This window comes from Lontra canadensis, unplaced genomic scaffold (assembly GCF_010015895.1).
Source record: "Lontra canadensis isolate GAN:19392208 unplaced genomic scaffold, GSC_riverotter_1.0 scaffold8, whole genome shotgun sequence".
Taxonomy (NCBI): Eukaryota; Metazoa; Chordata; class Mammalia; order Carnivora; family Mustelidae; genus Lontra; species Lontra canadensis.
Window position 1 is genome coordinate 13140129 of NW_022631002.1, and position 19564 is coordinate 13159692.

Below are 19564 nucleotides of genomic sequence, written 5' to 3' on the forward strand. Positions count from 1 at the left end.
GCTTTGCTGGTAAGGGGAAGGTGCAGTGTCATTTATGATGGACAGAACGACACTGTGGAAGCTTGCTGGGAATACTTCTGGCAAAAGCAGAATCATAGATTAAAAATGAAAAAGGAAAATACCAACAACAGTACGTAATAGTAATGACAATAATAATGGTTTAGTGCTTCCTATGTGACAGACACTGAGCTGAACGCTTTGCGTTCATTACCTCATTTAATATTCCACACAGTTGAGTGAAATGGGTACTATTAGTACCACCGTGGCCCAGAGTAGTGAAGCAACTTACCCGCGGTCTGCAGCTGGGAGACAGCTCGGCTGGAATCCACCAAATTAGTCTGACTCTAGAGTCTGGGTGCTAATGATTATATCCTAAGTAGAATCAAGTTGAGCCTTGTAGAGGGTTCATAGCTTACTCCCACCTTGTATTGTGAGATAGAGAAATAATGACCAAACAGGCTTTATCTTTTGCATTCAGTGCCAATGAGGAAGGAAATAAATGGCAAATAAGATAGAAAGCATTTTTCTGTGCCCCTATTTATCCCAGCAGTTCTTTATGAGTCCATGAACTAAGGAAGTAAAGAAGCAGGCTTGTTCTTGGGTGAGTTACCCAAGGATAAGCCTGCCTAGGCTAGAGAAATCAATCTACTTTTGGTAGCTGGGCTTTCCCTGGATGAAGACCTTCCTTTCGTGAGGTCACACTGTAGCAGCATCGAACCAAGAGGTACTGGGTTATCCATGAGAACTTAGTGCCCCTTGGCAGACAAAACTTACAAATGGCCTATACCCTTTACTTGCTCATATTATACCCACTGGCAATCATTTCTTGTTTAGGGCCAAGGAAGAGTGATCAAAATATCCCTTGGGCTAGCTCCTCTCTGTCTTTAACAGCCTTAAAATACTTGAGCAAGAGTAAAAAAGTCATGGAGAAAGGGAAAAAGAGAACTGGAATTGACAAAGGGAACTGGTTGGCAGCCTATATGAAAAGAGAGAGGCCTGATGTCTATGGAATACATCTCTTCTTGAGGTCTAGGGGCATAATTCTGAGCATCTCAGATTCTTTTTCTTCTCTCTGCCTACCCTTTTAACTTCTGTCCCTTGAGCTTCTCTTGCTAACACTCCTGTAGCCAAGAACTAAATATACCATTTTCTCCAGAGTCTGACTTTGCTGTCACCACATCACCCCACTGATCTCTGAAAGGCATCAGTGATTCCTTTAATGAGCTATTGTACCAAATATAACTAAAAGTTTTCTTGCATAGTCTTCATTTATTTTCCTTCTTTTTCTTACAGCTAGAATTTTTGTCTCCACATTCTTGAACTCCTGAGGTATTCCTACCAGTCTTCACATCTGAAGTTCAGTATCTCTCAGATGCCTTCCTCTCCTTCTGATTACTTTTCACATTTAACTGTGCTTCATGCTGACTTCCCACATTATTCTTTCTTCCATTATTGTTAGATGTCAAGGAACTCTTCAGGCACTTAATACCTTTTCTTGAAGTAAACCATAATTTATCTCTAGCAAGGAAAAAGGCATATGGATGGAGAAGAAACTCTCAGTTGCCACAACAAAAGGCCAAGGTATAGACAGTGCAAGAAGCTGTCCAAAATGATCTGTAGACAAAAATCTGAAGGCTATCTAAGGTAGAAAGGAGGAGAATGAAAAAGGAGAAAGGAAGATATATCTGTTTTGAAGTTTGGAGAAAGAAAAAGGAGAAAGGGAGATATATTTGTTTTGAAGTTTTTTAAAAAGTACAATTTATAAAGTATAAATAATTTACCTCAACAACTGCAATTCATATGAGTAGAGTTTACAGGGGCTCTAAAGCAGAAAACATAAATATATGTTTTACCCCGTCTTGAATGAAAACCTAGCTAAACTGGTCACACATAAGAATTTCATGACATTTGGGACACCTTGGTGTCTCAGTTAGTTAAGCAGCCAACTCTAGGTTTCAGCTCCTGTCATGATCTTGAGGTCATGAGATCCAGCCCCGAGTTGGGCTCCATGCTTAGAGAAGAGTATGCTTAAGGCTCTCTCACTCCCTGCCCATAACCCCACCACCGCCGTTCACTCTCTTTCTCTCTAAAATAAATAAATAAACATTTTTTAAAAATTGCGACATTTACCTAGCTAGTAATTTACTCAACAAAATGTTACTATATTGGGAGTTGATCATTTGGTGGACACTGATCTGGGCTGGAACACACATGAGTAAATCAACATAATCTTGTCTTCATTAAACTTATAGTCAAAGGGCATGTTTTAAATCTACTTTTCTAGGTCTCTCAAATTAAAGAATTCATCTAAAACCCTATAGGATCCCACTTTATTTAATCCCTTATATATCCATGAAAGGTACATCCAGCAAACATACTCACTTTGTCATTATTCCTCAAAATGAGTGGAACTTCATAGACTTCACAGGGAGTATAGTTCTGAAACACAATTTCTGATGGAAAGGGCTGGAATAATGCCTGATCCAGGTCAACTCCTGAGGACTGCATTGAAAGAGTAAATTCATTATACAGTCCCACAGTGGCAGAAATGACAGGGCAATAAATGAAAATACTACATAGACCTATGGATGTTAATACTAAAAACATACAAAACACTCAGAAAGGGGTAACTGCTATAGGCAACAATTGTTATAAGTACTGAAGTTATTGTGAACAACTTGTTTAATACAAAAGAAAGTAGAAGATTTGGTCCTCGTTTAAAAAATACAGGCTAATTACAACACCAACCCAAAACTTCCACTTACAGCAATGGTGAATAAGGTCATGATTTCCCTATGAAAATAATAAGAAAAACTCTATCAACAAATATCTGTGTGAAGGAACTGAAGAGCTTAACAAGACAGTATGATCTAATGTTAAAAGTATGAATTATCTCAAGCTATTAGCTTAGGTAGAATCCAATAGGTTTTGAGCATTGCCATGTTTCCTTGAAATTTTAGAATATTCCATGTTGCTCTGTGAGTATACAGTTGCACCCTGGGGCACCTTAGTATAGTCTGCAAAATGAAGATGTAAGCATCCATCTCAATAATTTAGAAAAGCAATAGCAAACATAAGAAAAAAATCCAAACAAAATGAAAAAAATGATATAACCAAAACAATAAAAATTCATAAAATGGAAAGTAACTACAGAAGCAACAGAGCCAAAAGTCAAGTCTTTAAAGACTAATAAAATTGATAAAATGTCTGGTGAGTATGATCAAGAAAACAAGACAGAAGTCACAAAGAGACAATATAAAGAATGAAAATAAGGACATTACAACAGAAACTGAACTAACTGAAAAGATAATAACTGGGTATTATGTCAAGAAATGTGAAAATTTAGTATATGTGCTGCCGAAGCGAGCACAAGAAATATGAAAATTTAGATTAAAGTTACAAATCTAAGAAAATACAATTTATCAACACTAGCACAAGAAGAAATGGAAAATATGAGCAGTTCTTGAACTACGAAATTGAATCTCTAAGTAAAAACTTTTGATAGAGAAAACGCCAGCCCAAATAACTTTACAGGCAAATTCTAGCAAACATTTAAAGAAAAATCATGAATATTATAGAAACTCTCCCAAAGGAAAGAAACAAAATTAATATATCCCAAATTGAGGATGGTAGCACAACTTTCTTATAACTAAGAAACATAGCGGGAGAAAGGAAAACTATAGGTTAATCTTAGTTATATACAATAGGGCTTTTTTTCTTTTAAGGAACAAAACATTAGTAAACTGAAACCCACAATATATAAAAAGGATAACATATCATGACCAAATTGGGTTTGTCTCAGAAGTTCAAAGTTGTTTTAACATTAGAAATTGATTAAAAAGGGGGCACCTGAGTGGCTCAGTGGGTTAAGCCTCTGCCTTCAGCTCGGGTTATGATCTCAGGGTCCTGATCGGGCCAGCATTGGGCTCTCTGTTCAGCGGGGAGCCTGCTTCCCCCTCCCCCTCTGCCTGTCTCCCTGCCTGCTTGTGATCTCTCTCTCTGTCAAATAAATAAATAAAATCTTAAAAAATATATGTATATACACATATATAAATAAAGAAAAAAAGAAAGATATATATACATATATAAATAAAGAAAAAAAATACATATATATAAATCTTAAAAAAATACATACATATATATGTATATATATGTATATATAGTTTTGGGGACCACCTGGGTGGCTTGCTTAAGTGTCAAACTCTTGATTTTGGTTCAGGTTATGATCTCAGGGTTGTGATATCAAGCCCCCCAATAGGCTCTGCCCTGGGCATGGAGACTGCTTATAATTCTCTCTGTCCCTCTGCCCCCTTCTGCCACTGTTTTTATTATAGATATACAATTCATATTTATATGAAAAAAAAAATATATATGGCAATTAAATACCATGTTTTGGATTTGAATAAACTGACCAATGGTGTGGAAAAGTCCAGAAACAGATCACTGGACCTATGACAGAGGCCTTATAGTGCAGAGGAAACAATGGATTTCAGCATAAATGACAGACTCCAAGATGGACTTCATATAGGTTTTAACTGGCAGCTTGAGCTCCCTTCCCCACCCCTCCTGCCACAAATAACCAGGGTTAAGAGATACCCAGTGAGAATGTCCACAATTTCAGATCTCAGCTAAGGCTTGCACTATACAGACCTCTTAAGCAGGTGGCATACTCTGATAGGCAAAACCACCAACTCCTTGTTTGGAATACTAGGAGGAATGGCAATAAGAAATTACCTGTATGCCATTTGGCATCAGGAAACAGTAGGGAAGGCAGGGCCTAATGGGCAACACATAATTTCACATGTTTATAGGAAGGAGTTTTTCACTGAGGCAGGCTAGGAGAGAAGGATTCTGATTCCTAAGGGTCCCCACAAGTCACAACTCTGGGAAAAGGCTAACACAGCTCATCCTTCCTTCCTTCCTCTCAGCCCCCTTCTAAATAAACACATGCACACAATCCTCTTTCATAAAATGCTGTGCTGAGAATCATGAAGGATTCCTACTGGTCTGGGACACCACTAGGACATGCCTCAACAAGAATTTCCTGCAGATCACAAGTCCGGGAAAAATGCCCTTCTTCCCTCCAAAAATGAGTGGAAACAATAATAGTAATATCTTGATAAATCAAGATCAGTGCAAAAATATTCAAGGAAAACAAAGGAATAAAGAAAATGGCAATTGAAGAACAGTTAATAGGAAAGTTGCCATGAACCAATGAAAATATTGACTACACAGTTTGACTATAAACCCAAAAGACATAATGGAAAAAAAATACGAAACCACAAAGCAAATAATTAAGAGGCAGGGAGGACTTAAGCAATCAAAGTGATGAAAAATTCATGTGTTCACTCATAAATACTAATTGAGTTTCCAATATTCTCCAAATGTTAAGCACACAGTAGTGAGCAAAGCCAACAAAGCCCTTGTCCTCATGAAGCTGACATTCTTGGGGAAATGGATAAAAAATAAAGAAATGTATAATATGAGGTCAGGCAGTGATTTGGCTACAGAGAAAACTAACAGACAAGGAGAGAGTGTGAATGCAGGGTGTATGCTCTTTTCAATAGGTGTCAAGGGAGAGCCTCTCTGAGAAAAATACATCCAAGCAGAGATCTAAGCAAATCCTGCAAAGATCTGAGAGAATAGATTACAGTTAGAATGACTAGCAGGTGCAAAGGTCCTGAGGTGGGGATTATCATTGAGTGTTTGAAGAGCAACAAAAGGGGAAGGGGCACAGCTAGAGAGAATGAGCTAGGGAAGGAAAAGAGGTCTATGAGGGAAATAGGATTAGACAATGCAGGACCTTATAACTCTGAGGGTAAGAGGAAGCTGTTGGATGGCTTTACACATGGAAGTAACATGTCCTAGTTTACATTTAAAAAAAAAATCATTCTTTCTTCTTTGTGCAGAATTGATGGGAGAATGAGATGGAAACATGGAGACTATTTCAGTAGTCTAGAGAATGGTGGTTTGAACTGGAAGGGTATTGGTGCAGTTGGTGAAAAGCAGTCTGACTAAAGCCATATTTGTGAAAGCAGAAGTTTATAGCACTTGTCATTGGATTTCATATAAGATGAAGGAAAAAAAGAGGCATCAGAGATAATCGCAAGGTAGGTTTCTGGCCTGAGAAAATATATACTAGATGGAGGAGACAAGAGAGATAAGATTGTGTCTTTAGGGAAGGAAGGAAACACAAAAATTAGAGCTTGAATATTTTAAATCTGAGCCTCCAATCATTCATTGGGCTGAATAACTGAGCCAGAGTTCAGAGGACGGGCCACAGCAAGATAAACAGTTGTGAAGGTAAACATTTAAAAAATTGTAATTTAAAGCCTGCTCTTAGAATGGGGTCACCTGAAGAATGAGTTCAAAAGAAAAACAAGTTTAAGGACCAAGTACTGGGGAGTTCCAATATTTAGTGATCAGGAACAGGAAAGTGATTAAAAAAATAAAAGAAGATAAAAACAACCAGTGAAGTAGGAAGAAAATAAAAGGAATATGACACTGAGCTACAAGTAAATAAAAAGGGAACTGAGACAAATGCTGTGAGACAATCCAGAAGTGTTGAACTGGTCAAACTCAAGGATGAATGATAAGAGAAACACATATACACAAGATTCAAATTAACATAGAGTATAACCTGATGGAAATAATTACAATGAAATGGAAATGAACAGAAAATTAAAAATGGTTGGCAAGGGAATACAATATGTAGAAAGGTAGACAAAGAAGGTCCAACATATTCATAATTGACAGTCCTCAAGAAGAATGAAAAATGGCAAGAACAAATACTGGGTCATTCAACAAAAACTTTCTAGAAGTAAACTAAAGATACGTGGTAGTATCTCAAGAAAAGTTTAGTCATGTCTTAATAAAATTACTGCATACTAAATTAGAATAAACAGTCTTTGGCCATAAGAGCTAAAAGACTGACATATCTCTAGTGGGATAAATCAAGCTGGCTTCATCACACTTCTGCATACCATTATGCATCATATTTCTGCTTACCATTAAAGCTAGAAGGTAGTGAGGAAAATGCCTGCACAGCTTTTATGGGGAAAATGTGTGACCCAAGAATTTTAAACCTAACAAATCTGAAATTTTATATAAAGGTAATAGGCATACATTGTTAAACAAAAAACCAAGGAAGTATAGTATCCATAGGCTCTTCTTGAAGAGACTGGTGAAAGATGACTGTCGCCCAACTAAGAACAAATAAAACTCCAGAAAATAAAGTAAAAATAACCAAATGAGTTGAGAAAGAAAGAGGAGAAATGATGAGATACAGTAAAGTGTACTAATTATGTCATCCTTCATAGCAGGCATCAAAATATGTTAACCCACACACAAGCAGTACATACAGGAAAATATGCAGGAAAATAAGGCTGGTCTCAGTTATGCAATGGGAAAGGAGAAAATAGCCCTTGATCAGGATAAGTTAGTGTTGGGAGAAGCCATGCTACTGGCCTCAAAGAATAGAAGAAACCATAACTAAAGCTAGCAAGGCTCAGAGAAAGAGCAAATTTTGTGCAGATCCTACACAGGGAAGGCAATGGTGCTGCAGCAAGTGCAGAAGAGCCTCAGGAACTCACTCATCATGGGGGAAAGATCTCTGAAAATCTCTCAGGATTAGCCCAGGGAAGCCTTTGAGAGGAGGCAGGTTTCCATCAGTTTGACTAATGGAGGTTCATACCATAATTTGTACATAAAAAGTAAAGCATCTAATTCAAGAAATTAATTTAAAAGTAGGAAATAAGACCTTATTTTATAACCATATACTCCTAAAGCCTGGAATTCATGGTTTACATTAGAATATAAAAACAGGTTAAAATAACTATTCTTTAGAGACTAAATGAATACATTTGCTATTGGAAGTGAGCCAGAACAGATAACAAATGCAGCCTTTAATAAACAATTCCACCTTCTTCCTTTCTAGTGATGACAGCTCAGGGAAGATGGGATTTCTTTCTGTGTTAAGAAGATGACTTAATTGGATTTGGCCACTATAATCCTTGGAACTACTCCTGACTTATAAACAATAGCGTCCAGAAGTAACTAAGAAACGTGACTAGTCAAAAGTTATTTGTACTTATTAATTATAATTCTATCCATATTAAATCAACAAATATCAAGATCAAAAGAGGTAGAAAAAGAATATATAACACAAACTCAATAAGGAATTAGCCCAGAAACAATAACCATGACTTAGTTCCTGTTGTTCTAGAATGTTCACATTATTCCAGAGCCTGCCTCATAAGCAAGTATGACAGGAGGCAGCTACCTTTTGATGCGTTTCCCCCATATCTAAAAGTTCGATGATCTGTGGTCGGCACATCAAACGTGTATCAGCCAGTCTCTGCTCTGTGGTGAGGGACATTTCCTTCAGGAATTCCGAGGGTGTCAGCTAGATTAAAGAATAAAAAAATAAAAAACAGCTGAAGATTCATAAATGGTTATACCACAAAAGTGTTTTCATAAGTGCCAGTAATGAATAATTTGTGTTTGCAGCTTTCAGGATAATTGTGGAATGCCACTAAGTTCCCTTATGAAATATTTAAATTAACTAAATAATACAAGAGAAGTACCTGTGCACTTTTGAGCTCTTTGCACACTAATTTGAAATGACATGCGATTTTGAAGAAATCACACAAAAGAAACTGGGAGGTGGGGAGTCAAGAAATTGCACTGGAACATATCCAAAGAGTTTAACCTCTTTGGAGAACAGTGTAGAGATTCCTCAAGAAATTAAAAATCGAACTTCCCTATGACCCTGCAATTGCACTACTGTATATTTACCCCAAAGATACAGATGTAGTGAAAAGAAGGACCATCTGTACCTCAATGTTTATAGCAGCAATGGCCACGGTTGCCAAACTGTGGAAAGAACCAAGATGCCCTTCAACGGACGAATGGATAAGGAAGATGTAGTCCATATACACTATGGAGTATTATGCCTCCATCAGAAAGGATGAATACCCAACTTTTGTAGCAACATGGACAGGACTGGAAGAGATTATGCTGAGTGAAATAAGTCAAGCAGAGAGAGTCAATTATCATATGGTTTCACTTATTTGTGGAGCATAACAAATAGCATGGAGGACATGGGGAGTTAGGAGAAGGCATTTGGGGGAAATTGGAAGGGGAGGTGAACAATGAGAGACTATGGACTCTGAAAAACAATCTGAAGGGTTTGAAGAGGTGGAGGGGTGGGATGTTGGGGTAACCAGTTGGTGGGTATTAGAGAGGGCACGGACTGCATGGAGCACTGGGTGTGGTGCAAAAACAATGAATACTGTTATGCTGAAAATAAATTTTTAAAAATGATTTAAAAAAAGATAAAGAAAAAAAAGAGTTTAACATTTACGCTCAGAAGAAGCATCTGAGCATACAACCCTACTTCCAAAAATCACTTCTGGTCTTCAGAGCTGAGGAATATGAAATGCTTCTACTTCTCAGTTCAAGTTACAACAAGCAAGCAAAGTTTGGGTATTTAGCTATCCTACTACAGCAGGTTAAAGAGGAATCTTGTGAAATAGAAAGGATCTGGGGCACCTGGGTGGCTCAGTGTGTTAAAACCTCTGCCTTCAGCTTGGGTCATGATCCCAGGGTTCTGGGATCGAGCCCCGCATTGGGCTCTCTGCTCGGCGGGGATCCTGCTTCCTCCTCTCTCTCTCTGCCTGCCTCTCTGCCTACTTGTGATCTCTCTCTCTGTCAAATAAATAAATAAAATCTCTAAAAAAAGAAAAAGAAAGAAAGAAAGAAAAAAAAGAAAGGATCTAGAGAGCTTAGGAATGAGTTTGAACTTTTTAGAAATCCCAGGAGCACGTTTAGACCTTGTTTTGAAAGAGCCCTAAGCCCATGATCAGATCCAGCAGCCACTCCTACTCACACCAAAACGGAACACAAATGCTTTAACACTTTCTCATGTTATGAGAAAAAAAAAAAGTAACCTATCATTTAAATAAGGGCATTTAAATAACCCAACAAGACTTATTTACCCAGGACCAAACACAATTATTTACTTATTTTTGTTCTGGAATGTTCCAGGGCTTGCTTTATATGCAAGGGGATGATGATCATTCACAGCAACATAATGCTTAAGTATGCACCAAGACTTTTAAAACAGCCAGAGGTATATAATTTAGCTGATTCGTTTCACCTTGGGTTAAAATCAATGCTCTTCAAAATCCCTACAAAATTAATTTCTCTGATTGAATCCATATAAATGAAAGCATATTTCTAATGCTGCTTCTTACTTGGTTTTTTTAGGTTCTTTTTGATTGGAACCCAGATTTGAATACTGAAATGTTAAGAGGTATCAGCTGTGTCACAGTTTAAATAAAAATAATAAAGTCTTAAAAGCAAAAAGTCAGGAGTTTAAATATGAAATGATGACCACCACAAAAGAGAGTGATGATAGGTTTTATTTTTTTTTTTCCTTGGAACATAACTTGAGTCTGGTTTTTAAAATTTGATGAATACTATCTTGAACCCTGTAAATTGTTACTGATATTTTCTATAGCATGTAGTTTATAATTCCATTCTCATCACATTACTATAACCTGTTAAAAATAGAAGTATATTTTATTTTGAAGGACAGAGAAAAAGTATATTTTTCCTTGATACCATATAGTCATCATTTTGATACTCTCTGTTCTACAAATATGCAAACAGAAATAACTCTTGCCAGTCAATAGGTATTACACTGTTGAGGTCAAACCCTACGAAATTCTGATACCTCATTGTTTTTGAACTACACACATAGCAGTCTCATAGGGTTCGACCTAACATTTAGAAAACCATCATAATTTCATTGCATAGTCTTACTTCAACTGATTAGCTTAAGCAATTCAGGTCTCTACTTTGAGGCATGTAATTTCAAAAACTTCTTGGGCTTTTAAGAGGAACCTCTGCTCCGCACCAAGCTGCCATGTTACCTACATTGATATTGTCAGTCAGGAATTCCCTGAGTTCTGAGAATGCCAAGTAGCAGCTGTCACCCTCCTGAGGAGACTGCATTAAGTCTTTCACACTTGAAAGTCTCGGGTACATTACCATTGGATTTGCTTCTTCTTTTGTAACCACCCTTGGACTCAAGGGTGGCAGAACCTTGCTTTGGAATCCTTTCAGCATTCTGACTAACCCCATCTGAACAGCCCCCATAGACTCCTCGAGTCTTCTACTGGTCATTTTTAGTTATTTCCTTCATTCACCTAGAAGTGAAAAAAAGAGTTTTAGAACAAATACAGTTAATTCCTGAATACAGGTCACAATTTTTTTTAAAGATTTTTCAAATACAAAATGTTTAGAAAAGACTAATCTTCAAAAATACATCAAATGCTTGTAACAAATGCCTTAACTAGAGCAGTCTATTCCATGTAATTAGTACAGGTTTAACCTTAGCCCAAAGTCTAGGAATCCTTTTAGACAAAGGATTCTGGACTGAGCTCAAGGAAGACCCAGATATACATGTAGTTCCTACATTTGGTACTTTTATCCTCCCAGATAAACAAACACTGCCCAATAAATACACTTCATAGTTTGCTACTTTATACTTATTTGACAATTCTCTCTCATGACACCCTCCAAACAGAAAAAAACGTAAGGCTTCAGGCCTTCAAGCTGAGCAGAAACTAAAAAAGCAGTATGAGATAAGGAAGAAGTTTCTGGAGAATTTTTGACGTTTATGGTCATAAATAAGTCATTAAACAGCCACTCTATATCTCGAAATCAAAGAGATAGGACATCTCCCCTCTATATACCCTTCTTTAGCCTTTTAGTAGAACAGTTGCAACCATGGAGGCCCATTTGTGACAAGTGGGGATTTCCGTTTTCAGTAATAGCTGGCTAGTTTATCCAACTCTGTGCCCAAAAACCACAAACAAACAAAAACTAAAAATGCTTGGATACAATATCAAGTAAGAAACCATAAAAGTCATTAAAAAGCTCACAAGACAATAAGTCATTACCAGACCAAAACAGTGAGGAAAGAGGTGCATAAAGAAAAATAGATCTGAATGAAAATGCAGTAAGGTACACTGAAGTAAAACAGTAAAACACCCCAGGAAATGAATATAAAATGTTTTAAAAGGTAAAAAAGATCAGAGAACAAATGATTGAAATAGCAGTCAAAAAGAAGATCCAGTACATTATAACCAGAACCCATGAAGAAGAAGAATAAAGTTCTAGAGTGGAACTAATATTTAAAACTATCATCCAGGGTGCCTGGGTGGCTCAGTGGGTTAGGCCGCTGCCTTCGGCTCAGGTCATGATCTCAGGGTCCTGGGATCGAGTCCCGCATCGGGCTCTCTGCTCAGCAGGGAACCTGCTTCTCTCTCTCTCTCTCTCTCTCTCTCTCTGCCTGCCTCTCTGTCTACTTGTGATCTCTCTCTGTCAAATCAATAAATAAAATCTTTAAAAAAAAAAAAACTATCATCCAATAAAAAGTTTCCCCCCCAAAAAAAGAAAACATAATGAAAAGGGACTGGTAGGTGTCTATGAAGACAGATGCAGATGGTCAACTCTAAGTTATATCTTAGCACAACTATTAGACTTTTAGAGAAATTTTTAAACTTCTCATAGCTTCCAGGCAAAAAAGGTAAAATAACTTAGAAGGGCAAGAGAATTAGATGTCAATGGACCTTGGAAAAGGAACCTAAGAAATGGGAAAGTGAAGGACAATATTTTCCAAAACTTTAAAAAGTATGAGCCAAGAATTTTATATACAGCCAAGCTCTCCCTCAATTACCAAAGCTAAAGAAAGGGAGTTTTGAACATGTAAAAGCTCAGGGAAAATTGTGAACAAGTTCCCTTCCTGAGGAATGTAATAGAGGATGGGCTTCAGCCAACCAATAGATGACTGGGGAACCTCAACAAAAGGACTTACAATGAACATTTCATGTATTTAATTATAGAGTTAATTTTAATAATGAAGTTGAAGACATGAGGAGAAAATAGAATTTAAGCATATTTTCTGACAAACTTGAGAGAATGCAATTTTAAAAGAAGAGTAAAAAATAGAAAAGTAAAACAAGATCATTAACACTAACTATTAGGTAGGAGTCAAACTATTTACCCAGGCAGAATAAAGGAGCTTATGGGAATTATGGTAGAAAGCCCGTAAGATGGCAGTCAATGACACCTGTTTCCAAGCGCGCATGTATTTGCTAATACCCTGCCCTTGCGTGTGGGCTGTCCTTGGGTATTCTAACAAATATAATACAGCACAAGTGAAGAATGTCACTTCTGAGATTACTTTTAAAGAGACTTGGATCCATCTTGGGTACTGTCTGGCACTCTCTCAGATCATTAACTGCCACACTGTGAGGACTCAGAAAGCTTAGAGAGAGGCCCATGTGGTGAGGGACCATGCCTGCTAACATGACATGAGTGATCTTGGAAGTGGATTTCTGAGGCCTGCCAACAACCCTGTGAATGAGCCTGAAGTCAGACTTGCCAGACTTGCCAGCCCCATTTGAGCCTTGACTAGAGGCCCAGCCAACAGCTTGCCTGCAGATGCATAACAGACACTGAGAAGGAAGCACCCAACTAATAAGCCACACCTAGATTCCTGACCCATAGAAACTGCGAGAAAACTAATATTCACCGTTTTAAGCTACTAATTTTAGGATAATTTATTATACAGCAATAAATTACTAATGTAGCCATTTTAAAGGGTTTATATACCAAAAACTACTGAACATAAACCTTCCTAAATACCAAAAGAAATTAGAAAAAAGCAAAGTAGCCATACTAAACAGAGAAAGACAATGAATCAACTGTGATGCATCTAATTGATACAACACAAGGTAATATGGGAAGTGATGTCAGCAGCACGCTGGAATGGGTGAAAGCCAACTTCAGTCTCCCACAAAAAGACCAACTAGAAACTACCCACAGACAAGATGCCTCTGTGAAAATCCCAGAACCCAGGGGTTGAGCCTGAAATACCCCCTTGGGTCACAGAGACATGGAAGAACCTCAAAAATAGGATGCTCAGTAAAAGAAGCCAGTCACAAAAGACCACGTGTTGTATGAGTCCATGCACATGAAGCGTCCAGAATGGGGAACTCTCTAGAGAGAAGGAATAAATTAGTGGTTGCTTAGGGCTGGAAGAAACGAAGGGATGGGGCAGGGGTTGATGGCTAAAAGGTATGGGTTATCTTACTAAGATGACAATGTTCTAAAGTGGACTGTGGTGATGATTGCACATATTTGTAAATACACTAAAATCTGCTGAGTTATATGTACACCTTAGGGGTGAATTGTATGGTATGAGAGTTTTATCTCAATAAGGTTATTAAAAATACATTTTTTTTTGTTTCACTGGAGAATTCTGTGAAGCATTTCTTTCTTTCTTTTTTATTATGTTATGTTAGTCACCATATAATACATCATTGATGTAGTGTTCCATGATTCAGTTTGTGTATAACATGTTAAAACACGGGGCGCCTGGGTGGCTCAGTGGGTTAAAGCCTCTGCCTTCGGCTCAGGTCATGATCCCAGGGTCCTGGGATCAAGCCCCACATTGGGCTCTCTGCTCAGCAGGGAGCCTTCTTCCCCCTCTCTTTCTGCCTGCCTCTCTGCCTACTTGTGATCTCTGTCTGTCAAATAAATAAATAAAATCTTTAAAAAAAAAAAACATGTTAAAACACTTAAAAAATCAACTCTTTTTTTTTAAGGATTTGTTTATTTGAGAGAGAGGGAGCATGCACAAGCAGAAGGGGCTGGGAGAGAGAAAAAATCCCAAGCAGACTCCACACGGAGTGCAGAGCCCAATGCGGGGCTTGATCTCACAGCCCTGAGACTGACCTGGGCTGAAACCAAGAGTCAGTAGCTCAACAGACTGAACCACCCAGGAGCCCCTAAAAAAATCAATCCTTAAAAACTGAAAACCAACTGAAAGAAATGAACCTTGCTATATATCAAGCTGGTGTCGTAACCACAAAGAGAAAACAATTATTCCAACTAACCTTAAGACACGGTATTTTGACTGTCTTCATTAAATCGTAGTCTTACTGTTAGTCATATTAGTGACAATATACATTTTTTTTGCTCTTATGCCCAACTTGGGGCTTGAACTCACAAGCCCAAGATCGAGAGTTTTCATATTCTACTGACTAAGCCAGTGAGGTGCCCCAGTAATAATATTTTCAAAACAAGTAGTTAAAGGAATATTGTTAGGAACCAAACAATTCAGATTAAGAAAAAAATAAAATCAAAGAAGTTCTTATATTAAGAAACCCTATAATCTTACACTTAAATTGAAAACAAGTATGAGCTCATGATTATTTTCTCCTTTAAAATAACCTGTCTACTGAAAGGGCCCAGAAACAATGAAGGCTCAGTAAGCAATAACAGTCAAGGACATATCATGGCCTCCAAATGCCATTTCCCACTAAAAGGAACCACAGATCCTTGGAGAAATTGGTAATTTGAGGTCTGAGGCATGAAATGTATAAGATAAACTTGGAATATTCTATTTTACTATAAAATAAGGACATTATCAAAGGCCACTGGAGAACTCTAAAAGAGTTCCCATTCACCAAAAATAGGACAATTTGAATATTTTTTTAAAGTCTGCAATGGATAAGTCTCTCAAAAATTTAAGTTCAAATGATACTAAAAAAATCACTGGTCACTTTTGGAAGTTGCGACAGCACCAAACTGATTATTTTGGAAAAAATAAAAGGAAAGAATCAGCCATTTATCATGTACTTTTTCGGTACAAATTGCATTGCAAGTTAACTAAATCATTAAGGAAGGAAAACAGTCCTTCATAGAAGAATTCCAGCTAATAAACTCAGAAGAAGCAACAGAAAAATAATGACCAGTATGTAGGCCCTAATGAAACAAAAGATCATTCGATGCTAAAACCATTAGGAAGGATGTTGCTGAAGAACTCTATAATGACTCAATCGGGCTAACACTACTGGAGCCCTCTAAACCAATCCTAACATCAAATGTGTGAAAACCAGACATACCATGTTGCCTCCACATGATGCTCTACAGAGCACCAGCCATGTGGAACTATTAACAAAAACCTAATTACACCTCTAGACCTACCAGCTAGCTTACAGGAGACACAGAGAATGGAAGAGCAAGCATATTCTGGAGGAAGACAATTAAGCCAAATCAAGAATATGAGAAATGTTATAGGAAAACGGCCTACTTTATTCAAGGAATAAAAAAGCATCAGAGAGTTGTGGGCAGGGGACAGTTATAATATAAACTAAAAGAGCTCTAAACCGACCAAATGCAAGGGTGTGCCTCGTTTAGATCAGGATTCAAATAAGAATAGTAGATGATATAAAATAATTATTGGTTCTTTGGTAGGATAATGGTACTGTGGGTATGAATTTTCAAAAGAATGTTCTTATCTGTTAGAGATATATAGCATCTACAGGTACAGAGAAATTATAGCTGACATTTACTTTATAATACTCCAGGAAAAAATGCATGTGGGGAATATGAATGCAGGTATAGGTGTGTGGGTGTGTGAGGGAGGAGGATAGAAGAAATAAGAATGGGAGAATACTGACAATCACTAAAGATTATACTATTCTCTCCACTTTGGGCATGTTTTTAAAATTTTCATAATTAAAAATACCAATACCTACAAAATCCTGTGCATGCTTATTCATGGCAGCTTTCACTACCTAAATGTCCCTCGACAGGGGAATGGTGAGCCAGATATGGTACCTGGTACCACAGAATACTATTCAGCAATAAAAAGGAACAGACTATTGATAATACAACTTGAACGGATCTCAGGGACAAAAAGAATTGAAATAACATAATAATCCCAAAAGGTTGCATACTGTGTGATTCCATTTACGTAATAGTCTCAAGTAACAAAATTACAGAGATGAAGAACAAAGTAGTGGTCACCAGGGGTTAGGGATGGTAGAGAGGGGATGTTTGTAGTGATAAAATAGAGACATAGAGAAGAAATAAGATGACAGACAAAATCTTAAGGCTTATAGAGGGGGGGTAAATAAGAAAAAATTTGCTTATAGTAAGTTTTTCACTTCTTATAAGGTATGAGTTCACTTTCCAGTGCTATTACTGAACATAATAAAGGAATTTTCTGTATCTTGGTTGTAGAGAAAGTTATATAAATAAATGCACATAGAACTATACATATACATTGTGCCAATGACAATTTTCTTATTTTTATATTATGCTATAGTGCTATAAGATGTAGCCGTGGGGGGAATAGGAGGTCAAGGGTACATAAGACCTCTCCATACTTTCTTTGCAACTTCCTGTGAATCTACAGTTATTTTAAAGGAAAATTTATTTTTAAAGTTTTTCAAGAAAAATTGAAAAAGGCAAAACTCATTGTAGATAAGGATGTTATAAAGGTGGACATTCACATGCTTCAGGTGGCATATAAATGTGTAACTTCATTTTGGCCATCTTTAAAAACTGCTCAGAGACTGTGTATATCCTTTGATGAGTAAATATCTTTTGCTGGTGGATGTACCCCAAGTATGTAAAGATGTATCCATGGGGCACCTGGGTGGTTCAATTGGTTAAGTGCCTTCCTTAGGCTCAGGTCATGATCTCAGGGTCCTGGGATACAGCCCCTCATCAGGCTCCCTGCTCAGTGGGGACTCTGCTTTTCCCTCTCCCTCTGCTCCTCCCCCTGCTCGTCGTGCACACGCTCTCTCTCTGTCTCAAATAAATAAATAAAATTGCCAACCTGCAAGAAGAGCTGAGATGCCCTTCAAGAGATGAATAGATAAAGAAAATATCATCCATATATACAATGGAATATTACACAGCCATCAGAAAGGATGCATAACCAACTTCTATATCAACACGGATGGAACTGGAGGAGATTATGCTGAGTGAAATAAGACAAGCACAGAGAGTCAATTATCTGATGGTTTGTTTCACTTACTTGTGGAGCATAAGGAATAACACAGAGGACATTAGGAGAAGGAAAGGAAAAGTGAGTTGGGGAAAATTGGAGAGGGAGATGAACCATGAGAGACTGGACTCTAAGAAACAAACTGACGGTTTTGGAGATGATGGGGGTGGGGATTAACTGAGCCTGGTGGTGGGTATTAAGGAGGGCACGTACTGCATGGAGCACTGGGTGTGGTGCATAAACAATGAATCTTGGAACACTGAAAAAAAATAAAATAGAATTAAGATGTTAAAAAAAAAAAAAAGATGTAGGGCACCTGGGTGGTTCAATGGGTTAAAGCCTCCACCTTCGGCTCCAGTCATGATCCCAGGGTCCTGGGATGGAGCCCTGCATCGGGCTCTCTGCTCATCAGGGAGCCTGCTTCCCCCTCTCTCTGCCCGCATCTCTGCGTGCTTGTGATCGCTCTGTCAAATAAATAAATAAAATCTTTTAAAAAAAAAAAAGATGTATTCATAAGCTATGGCTGTGACATAAGTTGACCATTCTATGTAAACAGAATAGAAATACAATGACTTCCTCTTTATCAAACCAAAATACAAAGCAGTTATCTTAAAATCTGATGACTGGGGTATTTTTTATTAAAACTTATTTCTTTCTATAAATGATTTTTTAAGCACTTTAAAAATCTCAACTATTTTCCTCTTTTGTTTTGTTTTTTTCCTGTTTTGGTCACTAAATACCTTACTACAATTCCAGTCTGCTGTACTTGGATCATGGTTTTGCTGCTCCTTAATTACAGGGGTTAAGATATTTTTCCCTAAAAATAGGAGGAACAGTTCACACTGCTCCTTCCAACTGCAATGTCCTTTCTTTATCTCTGCACAGATCCCTTCCCGATTCAAATGTCAGTTCCTTATCGAAGCAATTTCTTTCTGATCTTACCAGCTGGAAGTGACTGTTCAACATCTCTGACCTTCCAGCATCTTACTTTTTCCTCTCTTTTATGACATCTAAAACTTTCTACTTTACAGTTACGTGTGTGCGTATTCTGATCTTAACAGCCCATAGACTCCTTGAGGTAGAGACTATAATGCATACTGTCTTACATTTAATGGATGCCTGTGAATTTCTAATGAACAATCAACCAGTAAATTAGAGAGTCAATATTCAGGAGTGTTATTAAAAATGACAATCATCTAGTCCGGTGTTCCAATATCTAACACAAAACTGAATCCATGCAAATAGGCCAAATGCATTAATGTCCCTGGAATGCCTTGACTCATGTATTCCATTAACACCCTGCTTTTAATGACTACCCTCAGGTCAAAAATATGGTAAAAGGAGCCATGAACCAAAGAACTTTTTTTTTTTTTTAACCAAATAACTTTTTAACTGAAGAGGTCTGGATAACAATACTTTTATTAGGATATTTACTATACCAGCTAGCCATATCGCCAACTCTTTCATTTCCACCAAGAATAAATTTTTATTTGTTAAAATTAACTTCAGAAACTCCTAGAATTCTATTTTAGTTAAGTAGCCATTATCTCTCTTTCCACCTACCAGTCCCCTGTGCAGCCTGTGTGCACACAGATGTGGTTTCCATGATCACTTTCCCAAGCCAGTGGTCCCAGAATCACACTCCAACTCCTTCTGCTCCCTTGCCCCATCTCACGTCTTCACTCT

At 37.5% G+C, this 19564-nt stretch overlaps 1 protein-coding gene across 1 annotated transcript in view; it reads right to left on the bottom strand.

Annotated features, from left to right (window-relative positions):
- Positions 1 to 19564, bottom strand: part of HYDIN (HYDIN axonemal central pair apparatus protein) — a 335705-nt gene that overhangs the window by 287517 nt on the left and 28624 nt on the right. The window contains exons 2-4 of the mRNA XM_032853995.1: positions 11056 to 11213; positions 8282 to 8404; positions 2383 to 2502 (exon numbers count right to left, since the gene is read on the bottom strand). Of these exons, the coding sequence (XP_032709886.1) occupies positions 2383 to 2502; positions 8282 to 8404; positions 11056 to 11190 (378 nt within the window). The 5' untranslated portion in view covers positions 11191 to 11213. The remainder of the gene's footprint in view (positions 1 to 2382; positions 2503 to 8281; positions 8405 to 11055; positions 11214 to 19564) is intronic.